General features: G+C 40.2%; 1 protein-coding gene across 3 annotated transcripts; it reads right to left on the reverse strand.

Annotated features, from left to right (window-relative positions):
- Positions 1–748: 748 nt before the first annotated feature.
- Positions 749–22,972, reverse strand: HSD17B7 (hydroxysteroid 17-beta dehydrogenase 7). 3 transcript variants are annotated; one of them, XM_003258782.4, is made up of 9 exons: positions 22,827–22,972; positions 20,782–20,985; positions 17,084–17,176; positions 15,660–15,774; positions 13,643–13,837; positions 10,040–10,144; positions 9,258–9,314; positions 8,083–8,181; positions 749–1,269 (listed from the first exon to the last, which is right to left on the reverse strand). In XM_003258782.4, exons 1-9 carry the CDS (start codon positions 22,859–22,861, stop codon positions 1,147–1,149), a joined length of 1,026 nt encoding a protein of 341 aa, XP_003258830.1. In that variant the 5' UTR covers positions 22,862–22,972; the 3' UTR covers positions 749–1,146. The 3 variants fall into 3 exon arrangements, 2 of the variants coding, with proteins under 2 accessions (XP_003258830.1, XP_012366422.1); XR_001116611.2 differs by lacking the exons at positions 749–1,269; positions 8,083–8,181; positions 9,258–9,314; positions 10,040–10,144 and having other exon boundaries at positions 13,744–13,837; positions 15,660–15,748; XM_012510968.1 differs by lacking the exons at positions 749–1,269; positions 8,083–8,181; positions 9,258–9,314; positions 10,040–10,144; positions 13,643–13,837 and having other exon boundaries at positions 15,434–15,748.
- Between the last annotated feature and the right edge of the window lie 1,521 nt (positions 22,973–24,493).

A 24,493-nucleotide genomic window follows, 5' to 3' on the forward strand; every position in this document is an offset into this window, starting at 1 on the left:
CCACATGAGGACTGTTAGGATTCTAACAATCTTAAGATTGTCAGAAGCAGCATATGGAGGAAGAAATAAGGCAAAAGAGCTAAAAAAAAATTGCTCCCAAAGCAACAAAGTTCCGACTGCCACTCAGATAGTGGGCAGTACTTCCCTTTGCTGGCGACAGGCCAAAGAACGGAGCAGTGTGTGCCTGTGTCACAATTATTCAAGTCCACCTCTTGTCCCATGGAGCACCGCTTAGGCCCCAGTTGGTAGAATAATATAAACAGATACTCTGTTCGGTGACTCGAAAAATTTTTATTTTTACATAAAATCTTTCAGAAAAGAACTCTAATAATTTTGATGTGATACCATTCTAGAGAATAATATTTTTACTTTATCAATTTTTTATTTTTGAGATGGAGTCTTGCTCTCTCACCCAGGCTGAGTGCAGTGCCGCGATCTCAGCCCACTGCAACCTCTGCTTCCTGAGTTCAAGTGATTCTCCTGTCTCAGCCCCCCAAGTAGCTGAGATTACAGGTACACGCCACCACACCTGGCTAATTTTTGCATTTTTAGTAGAGATGAGTTTTTGCCATGTTGGCCAGGCTAGTCTCAAACTCCTGACCTCATGATCCGCCCACCTCAGGCTCCCAAAGTGCTGGGATTACAGGCTTGAGCCATCATGCCCGGCCCAATCTTTTTCTCATATGCATACAAGCATGCACACATACACAGTCTTGGAGATAATTCCAAAAGGAAGGAAAAGAGACAGTCATAGTTCATAGTTTATTACAAATGCATACTATCCAACTCAGTAGAAATCCACGTACCCCAGAATGTATAGAAGGTATGCAATGTTCCAGAGTGTCATTGTCAGTTCAGGTTTTATATATATATTATATATATATATATATTGAGACAGGGTCTCACTGTCACCCAGGCTGGAGTGCAGTGGCACAATCTCAGCTCACTGCAGCCTCCGCCTCCCACCCTCAAGAGATCCTCCCACCTCATCCTCCTGAGTAGTTGGGACTACATGCGCAAGCCACCACACCCAGCTATCTTTTTTATTTCTTTTTGTAGAGACAAGGTCTCACTATGTTTCTCAGGCTGGTCTCGAACTCCTGGTCTCAAGTGATCCTTCTGCCTTGGCCTCCCAAAGTGCTGGAATTACAGGCATGAGCCACTGCGCCCAGCCTGATTATCTGTTTTTTGAATAGTGACCCTAATGTGCTTTTCCAGTTCCAGTAACTTTTGATAAAATTTTTCAGCAGTGTCTTCATCTAGGTCCATCTGGAAAAGAAGCAAAAATAGAGATGTCTAGAAAGGAAAAAGAAGATGAATAGTATTTGTATAAAAAAAAGGCATTCAATATATGAAATAAAAAGAAAGGAGGCAGCAGGAAAGGGCCATCCATGGTGGCAGACACATGGGGACTGTCAGGAAGCTGAGAGCCTGAAAACATACTAAATCTCAGTCTCAGTTCCAACACTCACCAAACCCACTGATGCTTCCCTTAAACAGCAAGACTGAAAGATCTGAGTTTTGCTATCTCCCCAAACTTTTATATGCCCAGGTAACAGAAGACATCAACCAACTGTGGTATCAAAGGACAAAACAGAAAAATCAAAGAGTTTCATGAATTTCTAACGACTACTCACTTCCTAATATCAATCTGGCTTAGTAAAAGAGCCCTGATTTTAGCTGGGCTCACTGCCCTCTGGATATAAGACGATACTTCAGCCTCCGTTGAAACAATGGGTACCACAGCCATGAGACTATGTTCTGGCTAGTGAGATGTAAATAATACCTGGAGTCTCTTCAAGAGAAATAAAGCATCCCTTTTCTCTTCCCTTCTTCCACACCACTCTCGAGCCACAAGCCTGAGGGCCACGCCCTAAAGATGGCCAGGTGGTGATTGCAAGGAACTTGGGTACCTGACAATTTGTGGACTTGCCATGGCAGCCTGAGACTGCCTCTCTCCTAAATGCTTTTACATGCAAGAAATTTAACATTCTATCTAGTTTAATCTATAGTTATTTTACATTCTTGTGTTTCACGCAGAAAATCTCGACAGTATGTACAGGCAAACTTTCAGCCCTTTTAAAATACTGATATCCTTTTTTCAAGCCAACACAGAGCCTAAACTTCAAGAACAGCCTCTTTGCTCACAAAATTGGAAAGCTAAAAATTAAATAAACTTTTGAACATTTTGAAAATAACATTTTTAAGGGCAGCCAGAGACAAAGGTCGGGTTACCCACAAAGGGAAGACCATCAAACTAACAGCTGATCTCTCGGCAGAAACTCTACAAGCCAGAAGAGAGTGGGGGCCAATATTCAACATTCTTAAAGAATTTTCAATCCAGAATTTCATATCCAGCCAAACTTAGCTTCATAAGTGAAGGAGAAATAAAATTCTTTACAGACAAGCAAACGCTGAGAGATTTTGTCATCACCAGGCCTGCCCTACAAGAGCTCCTGAAGGAAGCACTAAACATGGAAAGGAACAACCGTACCAGCCACTGCAAAAACATGCCAAATTTTAAAGATCATCAAGGCTAGGAAGAAACTGCATCAACTAACAAGCAAAATAACCAGCTAACATCAAAATGACAGGATCAAATTCACACATAATAATATTAACCTTAAATGTAAATGGGCTAAATGATCCACTTGAAAGACACAGACTGGCAAATTGGATAAGGAGTCAAGACCCATCAGTGTGCTATATTCAGGAGACCTATCTCATGTGCAGACACACACATAGGCCCAAAATAAAGAGATGGAGGAAGATCCACCAAGAAAATGGAAAACAAAAAAAGGCAGGGGTTGCAATCCTAGTCTCTGATAAAACAGACTTTAAACCAACAAAGATCAAAGAGACAAAGAAGGCCATTACATAATGGTAAAGGGATCAATTCAACAAGAAGAACTAACTATCCTAAATATGTATGCACCTAGTACAGGAGCACCCAGATTCATAAAGCAAGTCCTTAGAGACCTACAAAGAGACTTAGACTCCCATACAATAATAATGGGAGACTATAACACCCCACTGTCAACATTAGACAGATCAATGAGACAGAAAGTTAACAAGGATATCCAGGAATTGAACTCAGCTCTGCACCAAGCAGACCTAATAGACATCTACAGAACTCTCCACCACAAATCAACAGAATATACATTCTTTTCAGCACCACATCGCACTTATTCCAAAATTGACCACATAGTTGGAAGTAAAGCATTCCTCAGCAAATGTAAAAGAACAGAAATTATAACAAACTGTCTCTCAGACCACAGTGCAATCAAACTACAACTCAGGATTAAGAAACTCACTCAAAACCGCTCAGCTACATGGAAACTGAACAACCTGCTCCTGAATGACCACTGGGTACATAACGAAATGAAGGCAAAAATAAAGATGTTCTTTGAAACCAACAAGAACAAAGACACAACATACCAGAATCTCTGGGACACATTCAAAGCAGTGTGTAGAGGGAAATTTATAGCACTAAATGCCCACAAGAGAAAGCAGGAAAGATCTAAAATTGACACCCTAACATCGCAATTAAAAGAACTAGAGAAGCAAGAGCAAACACATTCAAAAGCTAGCAGAAGGCAAGAAATAACTAAGATCAGAGCAGAACTGAAGGAGACAGAGACACAAAAAACCCTTCAAAAAAATCAATGAATCCAGGAGCTGGTTTTTTGAAAAGATCAACAAAATTGATAGACCACTAGCAAGACTAATAACGAAGAAGAGACAGAAGAATCAAATAGACTCAATAAAAAATGATAAAAGGGATATCACCACCAATCTCATCAGAGAGTACTATAAACACCTCTATGCAAATAAACTAGAAAATCTAAAAGAAATGGATAAATTCCTTGACACTTACACCCTCCCAAGACTAAACCAGGAAGAAGTTGAATCCCTGAAAAGACCAATAACAGGCTCTGAAATTGAGGCAATAATTAATAGCCTAACAACCAAAAAAAGTCCAGGACCAGATGGATTCACAGCCAAATTCTACCAGAGGTACAAGGAGGAGCTGGTACCATTCCTTCTGAAACTATTCCAATCAATAGATAAAGAGGGAATCCTCCCTAACTCATTTTATGAAGCCAGTATCATCCTGATACCAAAGCCTGACACAGACACAACAAAAAAAAGAGAATTTCAGACCAATATCCCTGATGAACATCGATGCAAAAATCCTCAATAAAATACTGGCAAACTGAATCCAGCAGCACGTCAAAAAGCTTATCTACCATGATCAAGTGGGCTTCATCCCTGGGATGCAAGGCTGGTTCAACATATGCAAATCAATAAATGTAATCCAGCATATAAACAGAACCAAAGACAAAAACCACATGATTATCTCAATAGATGCAGAAAAGGCCTTTGACAAAATTCAACAGCCCTTCATTATAAAAACTCTCAATAAATTAGGTATTGATGGGACATATCTCAAAATAATAAGAGCTATTTATGACAAACCCACAGCCAATATCATACTGAATGGGCAAAAACTGGAAGCATTCCCTTTGAAAACTGGTACAAGACAGGGATGCCCTCTCTCTCCACTTCTATTCAACATAGTGTTGGAAGTTCTGGCCAGGGCAATCAGGCAGGAGAAAGAAAGAAAGGGTATTCAATTAGGAAAAGAGGAGGTCAAATTGTCCCTGTTTGCAAATGACAGGATTGTATATTTAGAAAACCCCGTCGTCTCAGCCCAAAATCTCCTTAAGCTGATAAGCAACTTCAGCAAAGTCTCAGGATACAAAATGAATGTGCAAAAATCACAAGCATTCTTATACACCAATAATGGACAGAGAGCCAAATCATGAGTGAACTCCCATTCACAATTGCTTCAAAGAGAATAAAATACCTAGGAATCCAACTTACAAGGGATGTGAAGGACCTCTTCAAGCAGAACTACAAACCACTGCTCAATGAAATAAAAGAGGACACAAACAAATGGAAGAACATTCCATGTTCATGGACAGGAAGAATCAATATCACGAAAATGGCCATACTGGCCAAGGTAATTTATAGATTCAATGCCATCCCCATCAAGCTACCAATGACTTTCTTCACAGAATTGGAAAAAACTACTTTAAAGTTCATATGCAACCAAAAAAGGGCCCGCATTGCCAAGTCAATCCTAAGCCAAAAGAACAAAGCTGGAGGCATCATGCTACCTGACTTCAAACTATACTACGAGGCTACAGTAACCAAAACAGCATGGTACTGGTACCAAAACAGAGATACAGACCAATGGAACGGAACAGAGCCCTCAGAAATAATACCACACATCTACAACCGTCTGATCTTTGACAAACCTGACAAAAACAAGAAATGGGGAAAGGATTCCCTATTTAATAAATGGTGCTGGGAAAACTGGCTAGCCATATGTAGAAAGCTGAAACTGGATCCCTTCCTTACGCCTTATACAAAAATTAATTCAAGATGGATTAAAGACTTACATGTTAGACCTAAAACCATAAAAACTCTAGAAGAAAACCTAGGCAATACCGTTCAGGATATAGGCATGGGCAAGGACTCCATATCTAAAACACCAAAAGCAATGGCAACAAAAGCCAAAATTGACAAATGGGATCTCATTAAACTAAGGAGCTTCTGCACAGCAAAAGAAACTACCATCAGAGTGAATAGGCAACCTACAGAATGGGAGAAAATTTTCACAACCTACTCATCTGACAAAGGGCTAATATCCAAAATCTACAATGAACTCAAATTTACAAGAAAAAAACAAACAACTCCATCAAAAAGTGGGCAAAGGATATGAACAGACACTTCTCAAAAGAAGACATTTATGCAGCCAAAAGACACATGAAAAAATGCTCATCATCACTAGCCATCAGAGAAATGCAAATCAAAACCACAATGAGATACCATCTCATACCAGTTAGAATGGCCATCATTAAAAAATCAGGAAACAACAGGTGCTGGAGAGGATGTGGAGAAATAGGAACACTTTTACACTGTTGGTGGGACTGTAAACTAGTTCAACCATTGTGGAAGTCAGTGTGGAGATTCCTCAAAGATCTAGAACTAGAAATACCATTTGACTCAGTCATCCCATTACTGGGTATATACCCAAAGGATTATAAATCATGCTGCTATAAAGACACATGCACATGTATGTTTACTGCGGCACTATTCACAATAGCAAAGACTTGGAATCAACCCAAATGTCCATCAATGATAGACTGGATTAAGAAAATGTGGCACATATACACCATGGAATACTATGCAGCCACAAAAAAGGATGAGTTCATATCCTTTGTAGGGACACGGATGAAGCTGGAAACCATCATTCTCAGCAAACTATCACAAGGACAAAAAGCCAAACACCGCATGTTCTCACTCATAGATGGGAATTGAACAATGAGAACACTTGGACACAGGAAGGGGAACGTCACACACCAGGGCCTGTTGTGGGGTGGGGGGAGGGAGGAGGGATAGCATTAGGAGATATACCTAATGTAAATTATGAGTTAATGGGTGCAGCACACCAACATGGCGCATGTATACATATGTAACAAACCTGCACGTTGTGCACATGTACCCTAGAACTTATGGTATAATAATAATTTTTAAAAAAAGGAAGAAAATAATTTATCTTCAATCAAGTTAGAGTTTTTCCATAATGGAACTGGAAGAAGCATTACAGAACTCTTCTAGTTCAACCCCATCTTTTAACAGAAGAGAAAGCTGACTTCCCCAAATTAATCAAAGGTTAAAACACTTTCTTCAATGCATTTCCATAAAATGCTAATGAGTATGTCAGTTTGTAGAACTAAACATTTTCCCCTTGATAAACAAATCATTCCTTCTAAGTTAATAGACAGTAAATTCAAGTACACCCTGCTAGCCTAAAGTAAGCTATTAGTTTACAATAGAATTCCCCAAAGGGATGTTACAGGTTATGTAAAATTTGCTTTAAAAAAAATTCATGGTGAAGTACTGAAAACAGCAGGATAAAATATTTCACACACATTTCTTAACTGTTTCAACTTCTCACAGCCTTTACTTTGCTGATGTATGCTGTACAAGTCTCTGAAAGAGGGGAATGTAATATGAAGCATGGTTCAATTTTACTTGCTAGAGGAACTGCTTCCTGCAAATCTTCTCAAGAAACTAGTATCCCACAGAACATATTTTGAAAAAACCTGGAAGGTTCACTTTTAGTGAACAGATAGCACAGGAAGCCAAGTGCATGGCTCCCCTTTTAACTCATGCTACTAACAGAGGCCAAGATCAATGCCAGTTACTTGACTTACCTGAGATAACAGTCACCTCAATCTCGTTTTATCTTATGCTAATGCCTCGTCACAACAGGCTGGACAGTGGAAAATCGGAGGCTGAAATAAACCTTACGCATGACAAAAGTACAACAAAGTAGTTCTCTTAATTTAAAATAAATTTTCCCATTCCCCAGTATGTAACTCTATGTTTGATTTCATTTTAGATTATACCAAGTCTAAAAAACACAGTACTGACTTTTTTTCTGCACATTCTGTTCCTCTTCAAAACACCAATCTATTAAAGCTGATAATTGTCACAAGCAGAATTGAATACTCAGAGGGAAGTTAACTTCACACAGAAAAACACTTCATATTTCATCCAACTTGCAACGTATTTACTGAGCATCTACCATGTGCAAGGCAGCCTGCTAGGAAATGGGGTATGACCCTCCTCCTCACTGAGCTTACATTCTGACAGGGGAACCCGAAGGTGAACAAGCATGATCTGCAACAGGTACGAGATGTCAAGAAAGCCTACCACAGCGGCACCCAGGCCTGGTCTACAGGGTCACTAAAGGCTATGGGATAAGCTGATCTGGAGGATGAGCAGAAATCAATCATTGAGAGGCTGAGAGCAGCTCAGGTTGGGGGAACAAGATGTGTGAGAAGCAGGAGAGAGCAGGATGAAATAAAATCAGGCCAGTGTGATGCTGGTGAACAGTGAGTACCCAGAGAAGGGAAGGTGGGGGACTGAGGGGCTGGTCAGGAACACGGGCTTAGTTCATCAACCCAACAGCAAGCATCAGTGCAACAATGTAAGCACATTTACCTTCTGGGTCATAATGTAATTTCTTCCAAAGCCAGTAGTGGCACTCAGATATTTGATCAGAGGATTGAGAGATTGGGGCTTTTGGTGGAAAAGCCATACCTGGAAAGGAAGGATGTGTCAATGATTTGTTTCTTCTGCCCAAGGTGAATGAGGCTGTGGAGATTCACAATCAGCACTTTATAGAGCTCCCCAGACAAATTGTAAACATCCTCTCAAATATCATCAGTGAATGGTTTGGCAAATATATCGACAACTAAATAAAATATAGCTTAAAAGCACTTGCTTCTATAACCAATTTGTATTCTTACAATAAATGCATTTATTTCTGTAACACTTACCAAAACAAGAGCATCAAAGCCAATTCCATTTATGTTTTCCTTAGCTAATTTCAATTAAGTCAAGATTTAAGAATCTACTAAGTACTACAGTGCTAGGTCCTTGGGTTTCCAAAGTGAATAGCAAAAATCCTGAAGGAGCTCAATGGAATGAGGGAGACAAACATAAAAGAACTGACTCAGATACAACGGGTTTTTTATGTAGGACAATTCTGATCCGTTAGTAGAGGCTGCCTCTGGAGCTCTGGGTTGAAGAATATCACAAGAGACATCACTTGTGTATAGCAGAAAGGAGTATTATAGCCCATTAGTAATGTCTGCCATTGATGAGGAAACACATGCAACCCATTTGCCATGTGTGATTTAAGGAACTCCACTGGCTTCCTAATAAAATAACAACTTGATCCTCTAAGAGAGGGAAGAAAATCTTCATAGAGGGGAATGGTGTTGAACCTTGTTATCCTGGCTCTTGACCCACAAGATGCTCTTTCTCCATGGGAAGTCACGGACTGATTGTGCAGTCACCATCCTGCTCTGCTTGCCCCTCCAGCTTCCCATTGCTCTGTCTCTCCTCTAGCAGCTGGTGTATCTTGCCTCTAAAGAAGTGCTTTCCCTACAGTCATGGTGCCCAATGCCATGGTAGATGTTAAACTTGCAAACTTCACTCCTAATGTTCTGCCCTTAGCCTTATAGTCTGCTTTAGTTCCAAACAGGACCTCAATTATTCACAGAGCTTATTCTCTTATTATCTTTTCTGTTGAAATTATTTCTACTACAAGTGAACCTATAATTCACAGATGCTAAGCCATCACATAAGTTATAAAAACTTCAGTAACACACCAGCGCTTCTGTTCCATTGTATGGTGTCAAAGTGAATGCATTTGCAAAAAAGCGAAGCTGCAGAGAAGAAAACAATAGTTATTTTTGTGGTGGTTTAGAATAGAGTCACAAAAGAATTATTCATTTAAATACTAAAAAAACCCTGACTTTCTGATTACAGAACATTTTTTAAGTAACAAAAAATAAAGTCAAAAAAGAAACATCACTTAATCTCCATTACTCCAAATCAACTACTTTTAACATGAAGGCCTATTTACTTCTGATCTTTACTTTATGCCTGCCCTAAAGGAGAGACACTTCTTCCTGAGCCCTAAAGAGAGAATCATTTCCTAAAAGTAGCATTTTTCAATGTGTGCCACAGAAGCAATGGTCCTGCAAGATGTTCAAATCACAAAACAAAATACGGTTCTATAGTTACATAATGCACACTTATCCCCTTCTTGGGAACTTTTGATGCACATGACCACTTTGAAAACTTAGAGAAGTCCAGTTTAACAATGTTCAACATGGGTTTTCTAAAATTATGTGATTACAGAACTCTTGGGATCTGTGGTGCATGAGCAATGAAACATTCCTTTAAAGAGAAGTGGACACTCAAATGGTGGTGTGGCAGTAACACTTAGAAATATTAAGCAGAGGTTTCACATTAAGTAAGTTCAAAAACCTCAAGTTAAATGGCATTCAGGTTCAATTCCTTAAATCATTTCCCAACCCTTAAACACATCTTCTAGGTCCCAAAAAGAGATTTTTATGAGCTAAGAAAATAAGTATTCATCACTTACTAGCAATATTGCTGGCATCAACAGTGTCCATATAAAGGGAGGCAGAATTCCGTATGTCAAATTGGTCAATGCTGTACCTGGACAGACCACATTGGAATAGAGACCCTAGGAACAGAGAGGCGTAGCAATAAGACTTTAACTCAATGCATATTGACTCAGTCCAGCTACATGCTAGTTAATAAAAGAGGTATGTACATAAGCCAGAAGTCAGATAATAAAGAATTTATGTTCTGAGTTGTCTCTGAAGTTAGATAAAACATTTATGTTGAAGAACCATGTATTAAGAGAACCCATTGTGAGAGGCATCCAGGATGCAAAAATTAGTAGGACAAAGTCTCTATTCTCAAGAACCTTGCAGTATGAAAAATAACCAATCTTAAAGCTGGGGGAGAAAAGCAGGGCCTAGTTATCTGAGTTTTCCCTATTATTGGCTTAACTGAAGATCAGCTTTTCAATCATAACGAGCATTTAAGATTAAAAGATGTAAGGAGTACAGTCCTTGCCTTCAAGAAGTTTTTGGCCTAATAAATAGATAGCTAAACCTAAAGTATGTGTCTGTTTCCCTGCAAGTACATAAGACCCATACCTCTAGCTTGAGGTGGGTGCTCCCAGCATTAGGCTGTATGTGCTGTCACAAAACTTTCTCCAACTGAAGATCTCTAAATCAGGTCCTTAGCCTAGAACTCATTTTAGAAAGTTCCACCCTATAAAGAGAGCCCAAATTAACACAGAGCTTATATTAATATAAAGGGTCCTATGTGATCTATAGTTAAGCCCTGGAGCCCTGGGATCATGGCTCTTATTGGGATTTGTTTTACTATTTTATTTAGTTTAATTTATACTATACATTTTATTTTATTTTGATATTGACTATTTTAACTCATTTTTATCATTTTTAATCTCATTTTTTCTTTTAAATAAAAAAATAGGAAGTGCCAGTGTAACAGACAGTTCAATGGACAGATAGCACCCTGAGCAACAGAACCTGGAGGCTTTTCATCCTTTATTTGGTATTGCAGAGGACTGGCACTGCCTGACATGGATCAACCAACCCTGAGAATCCCCTTGATTTACCAACAATCCTCTAGAAAAAAAGTCAAGAGCTAAGACTTATCCTCATGATAGTCCAAAAGCTTTTCCTAAGAAAACAACGTACTCTGCCCCTAAAACAGCTAAGGAAAAGTTCTTATTCTAGGAACTTCCTAGGAAGACTTGGGGACTGTTCTGTCCTAAATGAAGAAATCTTCAAACTAAAATCCAGTGTCTCCAACATATATAATTTTCCGATGTTGAGAGATAAACAAAAAAGAAAGAAAGAAGAAGACAATCTTAACCAAGACTGTATCCTTCCATTTGTTTAAATTATAGGGATTAAATTGTGATGATCCTGAGTATTTCTATACAGTTTGAGTGGGGGAGCATGCATGGATAATTAAAGTCTACCAGGCAGTCTATATAGAACCTGACAACATTTCCAGTAACACAGGGCTTCAAAAGGAATCCTGTAATGTCATTCTTTCTCAGCTGCTTCTTTCCTCGTAAAGGCCAAGGAGAAAAAGTCATTGGCTGAGAACCAATCTCAACAGATTTTACAAGCAATAGCTAAATCTCCCTCTTTCGTAAAACATAAAATCCCAAACCTTACTCGATAACTGAGACTTAAATAGAATCCCAGACCTTTTTATGAAAGGAAAAGCTAATCCCTCTAAAAGGGAGTTCACAGAGTATCAGGAAGCAGGTGTGACAAGTTTTTAAACATAAGAAACTTCAGAAGGAGGTGCACAATTGGGCCAACATGCTGAGTCCAACCTGCAATATTAACAGCCAACACAAGAACATGCACACGCATGTGCAGACCACATGCACTGACACCTAAACACATGCACACACCCAAAAAATACATTCACAAACACATGTGCGCACACCCACAAAACCCGTACATGTACATATGAATCCCCTACACATGGGTAGGCACACAAATACATACCCACACTCATGCATATCCACATGTACATATTTGTACAGACACATGCACACACAAACTCACATTCTGAATAGAAAGCACTGCTGTGAGTGCTTCATACAGATCCCCTCAGTCAATCTTCCCAATAAATCTGTGAGGCAGGCACTATTACTATCCCTATTTTTCGGATGAGGAAACTGAGGCATAGGGAGATTAAATAATATGCCTAGGGTTACAAAGAGTCAGGATTCAAATTCAGTTCTAGAGTATGCTCTTAGCTTCAACTTTATAAGAGGCATGATTCAGACTGGGCGCAGGCGCTGTAATCTCAGCTCTTTGGGAGGCTGAGGCAGGCACATACCTGAGGTAAGGAGTTCAAGACCAGCTTGGCCAACATAGTAAAACCCTGTCTCTACTAAGAACACAAAAATTGGGTGTGGTGACACATCCCTGTAATCCCAGGTACTCGAGAAGCTGAGGCACGAGAATTACTTGAACTCAGAAGACAGAGGTTGCAGTGAGCCAAGGTTGTGCCACTGCACTCCAGCCTGGGCAACAGAATGAGACTCTGTCTCAAAAAAAAAGCGGGGGGCATGATTCTAAGAGCCAGATCACAGAATACCACCTGATAACGGTAGCCATTCCAGAATAAGCCAGGTCTAGACCATCACATAAGGTTATATTTCTATGTCTAATTCATGATCCAAGAAGCACCCTTGAGGTAAGACATAATTCTTGATCATCTTTTTATTTCACTTTCCTCCTCAACCCTAAACCTGGCCCAGTGCCCTAAACATGATAGGTCTTTTGTAAATGTTAGTGAAATTAAACTTCTCCATAGTCCCATACTCATACAACACTGTTAATCAAAGCAAACAAAAGAAAATGTACAAGGGGAAGACTGGAGATTTTCATGTAAGAATTTAGACCTGGGCAACAGAGACATACAAAGAAGCAGTAAACTGCAGACCACAGTGGCCACAAGGACTCGGTATGACCAACAAGGGTCACCATCCCCTGAAAAACATCCTATAAACTGACATCCTCAGAGACAGAGCTCTGGAGTCTTACCTAAAACCACCACTATCCAGAAGGTTTTATAACTACTTGACTGTCCTATAAACGTCTGCTATGACAAACACTAGGAGGCAGCATGGTACAGTGGGAAAAGTCCAAGCTATAAAGTCAGACAGCCTCGGGCTCAATTCTGAGCTCTGCCATTTACAAGCTGTGTGACCATCGGGTAAATGACTTGAGTTCTCCGAGATTTAGTGTCCTCATCTGAAAATGGTAATACTTAGACCCACCTTCACGTAATGAGGCAGGTATTTAATAACACACACAGATGAATACAGCACCTGAAACACAGCAAGTACCAAAACAGTAGCAATTATCACTTTTACTAGTGTCACTCTGTTAACATAAGTTAGAATTCCTGAAGAACCACAGAATGATGAATGAACTACCTATAACTATAATGTCAGGAGCCAATTATCTCTGCCCTAACACTTTCATATACACCAGATATCAATCTAAACTACAAGAGTTAGTGGAAAGCCAGCTACCTTACTAGGAAATCAATAGCAGGTAATCAAGAGAACCCTCCTCTGCCATTTCCATATCACTGAGACAGGCCTTACCTGCTGGTTGAAGTTCCTGTTCAAAGCCACACTCAAAAGGTCAGTGGCATATTTGGAAGAACTGTAGGGCTCCTTGCCTTTGCTGTGCTGGAAGTCCTCGAGGCTGAAATTAGATTTCCTTGCATTGCGAGATGATGTCCAGATGAGCTGAGATGGATTGTCACTGTGACAGAGAAGAGGCTCCAGTTCCCGAATCTAGGTGAAAGAAAAAAAAAAAAAGAACAAAAAAGTATTAAAATATACTGGCAGAATAGACATAAAAATTTTGAAACCACTGTACTGTATGGTAAGAGATTAGGGTCAGAGACATCAGTATTAACTAGTTATCTAAAAGAGACATGAATTAGTTACACAGAAAAATATTTATAGATATGTATACACACATGAGTTAGTATGTACATATATATCTCTTAGTGTATCAGCAGAGAGGGTTTAGAAGACACTGATATCTCAGTAGCAATAAGCACCCAGATCTTGGTTTCTAATAACCATTCTCTGATAAAAGAAAACATATGTCTTTAGAAAAGTAGCTGATTCTAGGACTGAACAAGGAAATACACAAGATGAGTCTGAAGCATCTTGTAGTGCCAGATAGTAAGAAACTGCTCAAAATGAAAGCTAAAACAAAAAGAGAAAACCATAATGATGGGGGTGTGCCAAAGAGATACAGGAGCCAACTGAAAGCATTCCCAGTGGCCAAAACTGAAAAAATTTGAGCAAGAAAATAAAATAGTATTTATAATTTCAAAGCAGAAAATACATAAACATGAGTCCATATGGATATAATAAACGATTGAATAAAGACATAAATAAAGGAGAACTGACAAATCTCCCTTGTGGAAAAAATCCAAATAATTTCTGTAGATAACCCACTCTCTTAAGGAGGTAGAGCACTAGCCAGTATGCACTGGCTGCACATAACAACTTTCTTTCTTTTTGAGACGGAGTTTCACTCTTGTTGCCCAGGCTGGAGTGCAATGGCATGACCTCGGCTCACCTCAACCTCCGCCTCCCGGGTTCAAGTGATTCTTCCGCCTCAGCCTCCCAAACAGCTGGGATTACAGGCATGCACCACCACACCCGGCTAATTTTGTTTTTTGATAGAGATGGGGTTTCTCCATGTTGGTCAGGCTGATCTCAAACTCCCGACCTCAGGTAATCCACCCACCTTGGCCTCCCAAAGTGCTGGGATTACAGGCAGGAGCCACCATGCCTGGCCCAACTTTCTTTCAAAAAGTAGAGTATGAAAAGGGAGAAAGAAAAAGTAACTTAACAATGGAGAAACCTGACAAACATTACCTCAAGCCAGGTGATCAAGGTTAATATCAACACTGAGAAGTCATACTGATAGAATACACCCTTGATATGATGTCATGAGAATGTCACTCTACCTCTGTGGCCTTCCTCCCAAAAACCACATTCTTCAGTCTCACCATGAGAAAAACATCAGACAAATCCCGATTGAGAGAGTCTACAAAACACCTAAGCAGTACTCCTCAAAACTGTCAAGGTCATCAAAAACAAGGAAAGTCTGAGAAGCTGTCACAACCAAGAAGAGCCTAAGAAGACATGACTGCTAAATGTAATGTAGTATCTTGAATGGGATCCTAGAACTGAAAAAAGACATTAGGCAAAAACAGAACCTGAATAAAGTGTGCACTTTAGTTAATAATAATGTAGCAGAATTGATTCATCTATTTTGACAAATGCATCATACCAATGCGAAATGTTAATAATAGGGGAAACTGGGTGTAGGGCATACAGAAAGTCTCTGTACTATCTTTGCAGTAATTCTGTAAATCAAAAACTATTAGTACATTTATTAAAGAAAAATCTACTAGGAAAGCTTCCAGAAGTATTCCATGCTCACAATAAAAAAGGCAAATGCAATCAAGAAAACTCAAACATGAGATTAAATCAGTTAACTGGTTGCTCAACTATAATAATGCCCTGTACCCAGAGCTTTACAGAAACTATCACACCAAATATTAGCTTATTAAGCCCACAGCTTCTTTACCAGGATAAAATGGCCAAAGACATTGGTCTCAAACACCTCCTGAAGTCCATCAGCAGTGATCTTATCACCCTGGGTCAGCAGGCCTTCAGCTGTGGAGAACATATGAATCACTTTTCTGAAATAGCAGAAGATAATTGCATGACTTTTTAAAGCTTCTTTAACTGGAAATACTGAAAACACTTCCCAACCCATCCCCCCGACCCATAAACTACACCTCCCTTGATTCTGTAATGACAGGAATAAAAATACCTATTACTCAGACTGGGTTATTGTATTAAATGAAATGTCAAAGACCCTCTTTCCCCCCACTAATTCACAGAAGTACTTACATACTTACAGCTCACACTACCAATAGGAACTTGAATCTCTCAAAAACCTCCTGCTAAAACTTTCTTCACCTCTTTCCCAATCAGGTTACAGGTAAACTGTTCTAAAGGAATAATAAGCTATGCCAAAGGGAAAAAGTCTTCCTGTGCACAAAGTATGTTTAATTGTCAAAAAAAAAAGTTAAACAGATTTTTTTTTAACTGAGAATTCTTCAAACATATTAATATAGTGTTCTGCTGGGAGGTCAATTTAGTAAGTCAAGACCAATGGAGGGAGGGAGAGGGAGAGGGAGGGGGGAGGGGGAGAGGGGGAGAGGGGGAGAGGGGGAGAGGGGGAGAAGGGGAGAAGGGGAGAGGGGGAGAGGGGGAGAGGGGGAGAGGGGGAGAGGGGGAGAGGGGGAGAGGGGGAGAGGGGGAGAGGGAGGGAGGGAGAGGGAGGGAGAGAGAGGAGAGGAGAGAGAGAGAGAGAGAGAGAGAGAGAGAGAGAGAGAGAGAGAGAGTCTGTCTTTTAATGGAAAAGAAGTAAAGCAAAAGTATTGGTATGGTAAGTAGCACATAGTAAGAATGCCTATTTATGAATAAGTGTATTGGGTCACAAAGTAAGATTTATTCCTATAAATAAGAATTCTCCTGGTTGCGTTTCAACATTTTTGAAAGCCACTACACTAATGAGTAATGAGAATCTCCCAGGAAGACATTAGTTGTCTGCATTTCCCCAACCTACTGGTCAGAGCACCTGACATACAGCTGGGAAATAGTTCAAAGCAGCTTTCCTGGAAATTGGAGTCTCTCTGAGAACTCTGCCTAATTTCAAAATGTTCTTGCTAATAGGCATATCCAGGCAGACAAAAAAATGATCTTCTAAACCATTTAGAATGCCCTGGAGACTCAGAATACCATAAAAAAAGGGACTTTCGGCACTCCCCACAAAAGAGGATTGCTTTTCTTTCATGATACGGTTGCAACATCTCCTTTTCCTGTCTTCAACCTTTTCAACAACCCCTTACCTTTCATCCCCCCAACTTAACACACCAGCAAAACCAGGCAGAAAAATGAACACATTCCTTCCAATCAGTTCATCCATAAAATGAAAATTACCTTGAAAAGAGGCCAAAGAAAAGTGCTTTGATATTTAGGTGTGGATTAGGCATGATCCCAGCATTTAGATATATACAGTCTAATCTCTGAAACCTGCAAGTAAACCACCAAACAAGATTGTGAGTTGCAAGTAAAAACATCAGGACAAGATTGTGTATTCTATCTCTAGAGTGACTAGAATCAAGGAGGCCTAAGAAAGACAAAAAATACTTTTTAAATTAATAAATTAGCCGCAGCAAGCTCAGAAGAATTTATAGTACATTAGAGTTATAGCATTTCTCAACAGTTTTTCTTTAGCTACAGTAAACATTTGAGAATTCTTTCTTTGGTAGTGGCTTCAAACAGAATCTATGGAGTCATCGTGGACTTTAAGTAAAACCTCTGATCAATAATTCCTTCCAGCTCTGTCCTCTCAATAAGGAATTGCAGCAACCCTCTATCTCTTAAACCCACTCTCCTCATCTTACAAAGTGTCTTGCTTTTAAAAAAAAAATCCACATCTCCTCTGGTTGACAAGTAAAATGTATATAATATTGATATTCACCTGACCTGATCTATTAATGCTGAAATCTGAATGCCAAAATATATAATAAAACAGAAGATCCATGTGGAAACCTTTCAGTGTTCATGGACAAGTCCTATGTATGCTAAAATGATGAAAGTCCGTAAGAATACAATGAGATTATAAAAGATGAATGGCGGTAAGGTATTCTTGTTGGGCTCCCCCCTGAATACTTGTCATGGAAGGGATATGAAATGCTGAGCTGAAAAAGCATTTTCAGTTTTAAACCTATGTAAGTCTTCATCTAAGACTTACATAGGTTTAACTGTACTCGTTTTGAACTAGGTTCAAGGCAGGTAAAGCCTGCTCTCATGATACTCACAGACACCATAAACATTCAGAATATTTCCTAGAGTTCTATGTACCAAACTGCCTCTGAATAACCCAAGATACTAAGAGTCATAGCTTCTGAAGTTAGGACCCTGAAATACATACATGGTCTTCAATACAGATCACATACAACCATTTCTTGATCATCCTATAAATAATTGACAAATGACTCAAATTATTAAATTGACCATTTAAAATGCTGATATTGTTACCATCAGTTCATCATGTAAATGCCACAAAGATAGTGTGAGTTTATCCATTGTTGCTTGTTTTACTACCTTATTTGCCAACTTTTATCTACAAATATTAACATATTTGGCTAGGAACGGAGAGGAAATGTTTAGTAAAGACATCAAATTAAGCTCTGGCTTCAGTAAAATGACATACCACTCATCAATAAAATAATTGATACATTGCTCTAATACGGATAAAACAGAATCACTATTTCTTACTAGTTTTCATCTGCACTATCTAATAGAAGAGAGTGCTACAGATGGAAAGACCAGGTGTCAGGGATGGTGCTACTTGAGCCATTAGAAGGGATTCTCGAGCTCTCTTTAGCTCTAGTTTATTTCAGACTTAGAACTGAAGAGATCCATTTGAGCCACTGGGTGCAGTTTCTTGACATAAGTAAGAATCTATCTGGACGCTTTCATATATTCCAAATTTGTGAGTATCACCACAACCAACATTTCCTAAACTTGAATAACACCAACCATCTCAAAAAAAAAAAAAAAAAAAAAGACTGTTTTGTGGACTAAATAAATACCTCAAAACTTCACTAAAATGCTAATGACAGGTACCTGGGACATCTCACTTATCACTTGAAGCGCTCCCTTCTGCCCCACAGTCTCACTGCCTTGAATCTGTGCTAAGTTGCTAAATATCTTACGAAATACTAAATTACTAAACTTGTGATAAAGTACTGAATATCTTGAAACTTTGAAGGCATTTGGGAATAGTCAGTACTATAAATGTTAAAACTTTAGGTCTGTAAAGTAAACTGCATCAGAATGGGATATTATTAACTGCGAAATGATGGTTCTTTTCTTCCAAATAAGAAAATGTAACAAAATCTAAACAAAGCAGGTAAGAAGCCAGCTGGCTAAAAAAGTGTGGGAAAAGAATGCCTGTAAACATGATTTAAAACACATAACTTCTCTCAACTTCATGGTTTTTATTTCCGTAAGGACATTCAGTATACAGTTTCACAGCCCTGGAGACTCTTAAGTTATGGAGGAGTAGGGGATATGGAATATATCAAAATTTATGTGGAAACAGAACCTAGAAAATCTCCTCAGGTTTTTTTTTTTTTTTTTTTTTTTTAAGATGCAGTGGAAAACTCTAATAGCTCAGCAGTACTGGAGAGAGAAACCACATTTACAAAGGACTAAGGCCATACTGAGAAGAGCTGGAGTGAAGAAAACTAGCTTTCACTTTGTAACTTGTGCATTTGGAACAGGGAAATGCAAATGATTATCAATTCACATAAAATACGAAGCATTTTTATTCAGCAAACGTCTTCATCAAGAAGGCCTTCCTTGTTTCTAGCCACTTCATTTTACTGTCCAAGGAAACAAGGTAGTTGTCTCTTAAATGCCTCAATACTAAAATATTTGAAAATTAATTATTCCAGATAGCCCTAGAGCAGCACAGACTAGCGAAGGGTTCTTGGACTTTTTTCGTCATAAATTCCTCTTACAATTTAAAAACAAATAAATAAATAAAAAGCCCTCTCTGCCCAGAAAAATGCATTGTGCACCTACATTTTGTGTTCACTTTCTGGGGAGTTATACATCTGAGGACTCTATTCCTTCATATACCAAATATTGATCAAATGTCTATTACATGCCAATTACTGTGAAGGTGTGAACAAATCTTTACTGGCTTAGGGAAAAAAATACCCCTTAGGAAGCAGAGAGAAGCCCTGGGGTCTTGGACCCACCCAACTAATACAAGATTGGATGACCTTCCTAGGCATATTACCCTTATTTCTGTGTCTCAGTTTCTTCACTTGTTAAATGTCACTCACTACTTGCCTTATCTACTTAATGAATTCATTATGTGAAGGAAAGATGTAAAAAATGAATTCAAATGTCAAAGGAGTTACTTTAACGTAAGGCAGTGCAACCGATCACACATCAGGATGTACTTATAAATTAGTCTCCATGAAATAATTATGATCATGATTGAGATTGAAAATGTGGTACTGGCTAGGTGCAATGGCTCACAACTATAATCTCAGCACCAACTGATCGATCACACATCAGGATGTACTCATAACTTAGTCTCCATGAAATAATTATGATCATGACTGAGATTGAAAATGCGGTACTGGCCAGGCGCAATGGCTCACGCCTGTAATCCCAGCACTTTGGGAGGCCGAGGCGGGCAGATCACTAGGTCAGGAGTTCGAAAACGGCCTGACCAACATGGTAAAACCCCGTCTCTACTAAAAATACAAAAATTAACCAGGTGTGGTGGCGCATGCCTGTAATCCCAGCTACTCAGGAGGTGGAGGCAGGAGAATCACTTGAACCCAGGAGGCGGAGGTTGAAGTGAGCCGAGATCACGCCATTGCACTCCAGCCTGGGCAACAAAGCAAGACTCCATCTCTTTAAAAAAAAAAAAAAGAAAGAAAGAAAATGTGGTAATGTGACACAATGGGTCACCCTATACAGATTTCCTCAACATAACTGCTTACACTGCACCTGTTTCTTTTTAGGTTTTTCTTTCCTCTCTTATTTTATTAAGTGTTATGCTGCACAATCACATGAGAAAAAAAATCCATCAGCAAGAGATATACCTTTGCTTAAGTTCCTTGGAGGCCCGGAAGACTGACTGCAGGTTGCTGACATCCACCTGGACAATGGTGACCTCAGCAGTGGGGTGAGAGGCCAGCAGAGCAGCACGGACAGCTTCTGCCTTGCTCATGTTCCTGCACGCCAAACACAGATGAAGCTCATCATCTTCTGCCAGCAGCCGCTTGCAGAGGGCCAGGCCAATGCCACTGGGAGGACAATTCAGACACAAGATGTGGGTTATCTGGGATGGTGTCAGGTAGAGGCATTTCTCTCTGGTTCAGAAAACTGTGTCAACTTGACCTCCAATGAGAAGCCCAGATAGAAAAGACTCAACAATTATTTAAGAAGAGAGGAATCCTGCACTCCAATAGTCACTTGCTTGAGACACAGTCTAGTTTGTGTTTTTCTCATTTTGAAAAACTTCAACGACACAATAAGTGGACTGAAAACAAGAGTTGTTCTTCAGTTTTTCTATTACTGGGCTTTATCCTGCCAGTGGTTTTCATTTTGTACTTATTATGCCACTCATGAAAATGATTTAATGTATCACCAATAAGGGCTGAAAAGAGCATCTTATTAGCTGTTTCCCAGGTGCATTTTGACTTTGCTGTCTAGGCTCCTCAGGGGCAAGGGCTCTACCACCTATTGGTATCATAAACACCATAAGGAGCACCAGAAATCTCCGATAAAGGAACAGATGAATCTTTCAGGATGAGGCATCAGTAACATGGCAGGATGTACAAATCCCTCTCAACAACTATGATTAAATAATAGAAAAAGAAAGAACTCAACATGATCAAGTAGAAGGTAGGAACACACTAAATATTAGATGAGGACCAAGAAAGGGAAGCAGGGGTGAGTACACCACTTGGAAACAAAGAACTTCAAAACCAGCATTGTAAAACCGCATAGGAGTGATGACAGCAGTCAGACCAGCCTGGCTGATAGCAATGAAAAGCTGGGTAATAAGTTCTCTTTCAAGACTTAAGCTGATTCCAGGCAAATATATTAATAGTTAAAACCCAAAAACAGCCTGGAACCATCAGTAATCTGTTAGCACCAACAACAAAGCATCAAAAATATTTGTCCTCGCATGAGAACAGTAGTCATTTAATATACAATTGCACATATCACAATATATGTAAAAGAAACAGACAATCAATTCTGCCTTACTCAGTACCTTCCACATAAGAAGCACCAATCAACTGTTAAAGTCACTTGAGAGGGTATGCTAAAAAGTTGCCAACTGCAGACACCTACCAAGCTGGCTTAGTTAATATGCATGTGGTTAAATAATTGAAAGTGGATCAATCTTAAATGTTTAACATGTCCTCTGTCTTAATCATTTAAAAATGCCAAATGCAACTAGTAGAAAAATGGTTTGATTGGCTTCATCCTCCACACATTTTTCACGGAAGTGCAAATGACAGGTAAAACAAGCAACAGAAGAGGCTGAGAGACTAAATGAGCAACCCTGGAATTATTATGAGCTGGTTATTCTGCACCCCAACCATGCCTTCATAGGAAAAGGTTAATTTTCTCTGGGTTTCTGAAGAGTATGTTAGCTCTCTAGCACTGAGCTAAATGGAACGGAATTGTTTTCTCTCCACCGTCCTAATGTTCATGGGTATTCAAACTTGTAGGCAAAAGGCTTGTACAGACAAAACACCTGGAGTACAAGACATGATCACGTGGTCAGGAGCAAAATGTTGGGCAATGACGATAAATACGAACAGTAGGCAAAGATGGAAAAGGGGCGGAGCCCGCCTGAGTACCCCATTCCCTTGATAACCTCAGGATCATCACTGCGACACTCATCACTTACTGATGCTCTAGTTTTCCTTTTCACTGTCATGTTTAATACAAAGCACCAGTTACTGAGCACCTCAAGAGGCCGACACGCCCCACACCTGCTGCAGAGACTCCGGGGAACCTAGGCAAAGCCAGGGGCGGGCGCTTCCGGGGTCCGTTCGCGGAGGGTCGCAGACCCCTGCTCTCTCGGACCCGTAATCCGTTGCCGCCTCTGCCAACCCAAAGGAGGCCTCACCTGCTAGCCCCGGTGATCAAAACCACCTTTCGCATCTTCGCGCACTCACACTTCCGAGCAGTGAAGCAAACGCCGCCGCTGCTTTCGGAAGTCCTACGATTTCGGGCCGCAGCCGGGCCCACCTCACCCGTCACCAATCAGAGTACGGCCACGCCCCACCTCCCGTTGCGTCATCGAGTCTGCGCTGATCCCTCCAATCTCAGTCCTCCAACCGTTCCCTACCCTCGGAGACAGCATCGGGTGAGATAGGCCGAGGGGCGGAGCTGCGTGACGCAAAGCCCGGAGCCATTCCAGGCTCTTCTCGCTCCGCCTCGGCGCAGGTGTCCGTCACTGCTGCCTAGGGCTCAGCGGGCGCGTAATCTTTAAACCTGGTGGGGGCGTCACCCGGCGAAGCACTCAGGAGAGGAGCTGTGACACGCACTGGGTTTGTGCCCTGGCGCCTGAGATTGGCACTTCATTGCAGGAAGGCCTCACAGTATTTGCACCAGTGCCCATTTTAGAGAAAAGGTTTGGGTCTAGGAGCCAAAGTTGGGCAATTATTTAATTTTCCACTCCTTTTTGGATGTATAGATCCAGGCATTGTGCCACTTCACAGCGCAACTTTTGATCCCAGACCTCCTCCTCTAAAGAAACTTATTTGAGAAAATGAGCACTGATTTTATTAAGAACTTTATGTAGAATCAGACGTAAATTACCAGTATTCAAAACTTGGAATGTGGCGTGGAATCAGAATCTCAGAACTTCATTCTCCCAAGTAGAGAATGTGCTGTAACCTCCTCTATCAGTGCATCTCAAACTGTGCTAAAGGACCTGTTTTTGTTTCCAAGCCATCCCAGATGGGTGCTTTTAGAAAATACAAAAAAAAAAAAAAAAAGTGCTAGAAAAAGAAAAGCAAAAGGCATACAAAACACAAGCCCCGATTTTTTATTATTAGATTCAAGACATATAAAAATACTCTGCCAAAATGAGGCAGAATAGGGTTTGGAGGCAGGGTACTTAAGGCCACTTCGTGCTGACTTCCTGAAGCTCAATCAAGGAAAAACAGCAAGGGCTGGGAGTAGGGAATCTGAGACCAATTGGTGCTGGCTTCTCAAAGCTGGATCAAAAGGAAAACACCTGGGTCTGGGGGCCGAGAACCTAGGGCCAATTAACACCAACTTTCTAAAGCTAAACCAGAAGGAAAAACCCCATCTCCCCACTCCCCAGTAGCAGAGGATCAAAGGCTACTCTCCCTACAACCTTCTGTTCCCAGACCAAACTGAGGGTTGGGCTGCTATTTTTCAAGGCCCAATAACTAGATGCAGATGAGCTGGGGAGGAAGAGAGTTTTTATTTCTGTAACCGGTTGCAGGGAGCAGGCCTGGAAATTATCGCCAGACCAACTCAAAATTTCCGTTTTTCAGAGCTTATATACCTTCTAAGCGAACTGTCTACGTGTAAGTGTGCATTTATCTAAAGACATAAGTGATTAACTTCTTTTAATCTGTAACTAAGGTCTGAGTCCTGAAAACCTTCCTCTGGAGCCTCAGTAAATTTACTGAACCTAAATGGGTCCAGGTGCTGGGATGATTACCCTTGTATTCTCTCCTGCTAAGTCATGGAGGTTTGAGGAGTCCTCTTAGACCCCCCAATGAACTTGTTTGTGGAGGCCTGGGGAGTTTCTTCAGA

The sequence above is a fragment of the Nomascus leucogenys genome, chromosome 12 (genome assembly GCF_006542625.1).
Source record: "Nomascus leucogenys isolate Asia chromosome 12, Asia_NLE_v1, whole genome shotgun sequence".
Lineage (NCBI taxonomy): Eukaryota > Metazoa > Chordata > Mammalia > Primates > Hylobatidae > Nomascus > Nomascus leucogenys.

What these genes read in the sequence shown, in the direction of transcription:
- HSD17B7 (XM_003258782.4), bottom strand. Translation starts at nt 22,861, where the DNA reads ATGCGAAAGGTGGTTTTGATCACCGGGGCTAGCAG. An exon ending in TGATGCCAGCAATATTGCTA is followed by an intron (nt 9,315 to 10,039) that starts GTAAGTGATGAA and finishes TCTTCTCTGCAG; the next exon opens with CTTCGCTTTTTTGCAAATGC. An exon ending in ATTACATTATGACCCAGAAG is followed by an intron (nt 1,270 to 8,082) that starts GTAAATGTGCTT and finishes CTTCTTTTCCAG; the next exon opens with ATGGACCTAGATGAAGACAC.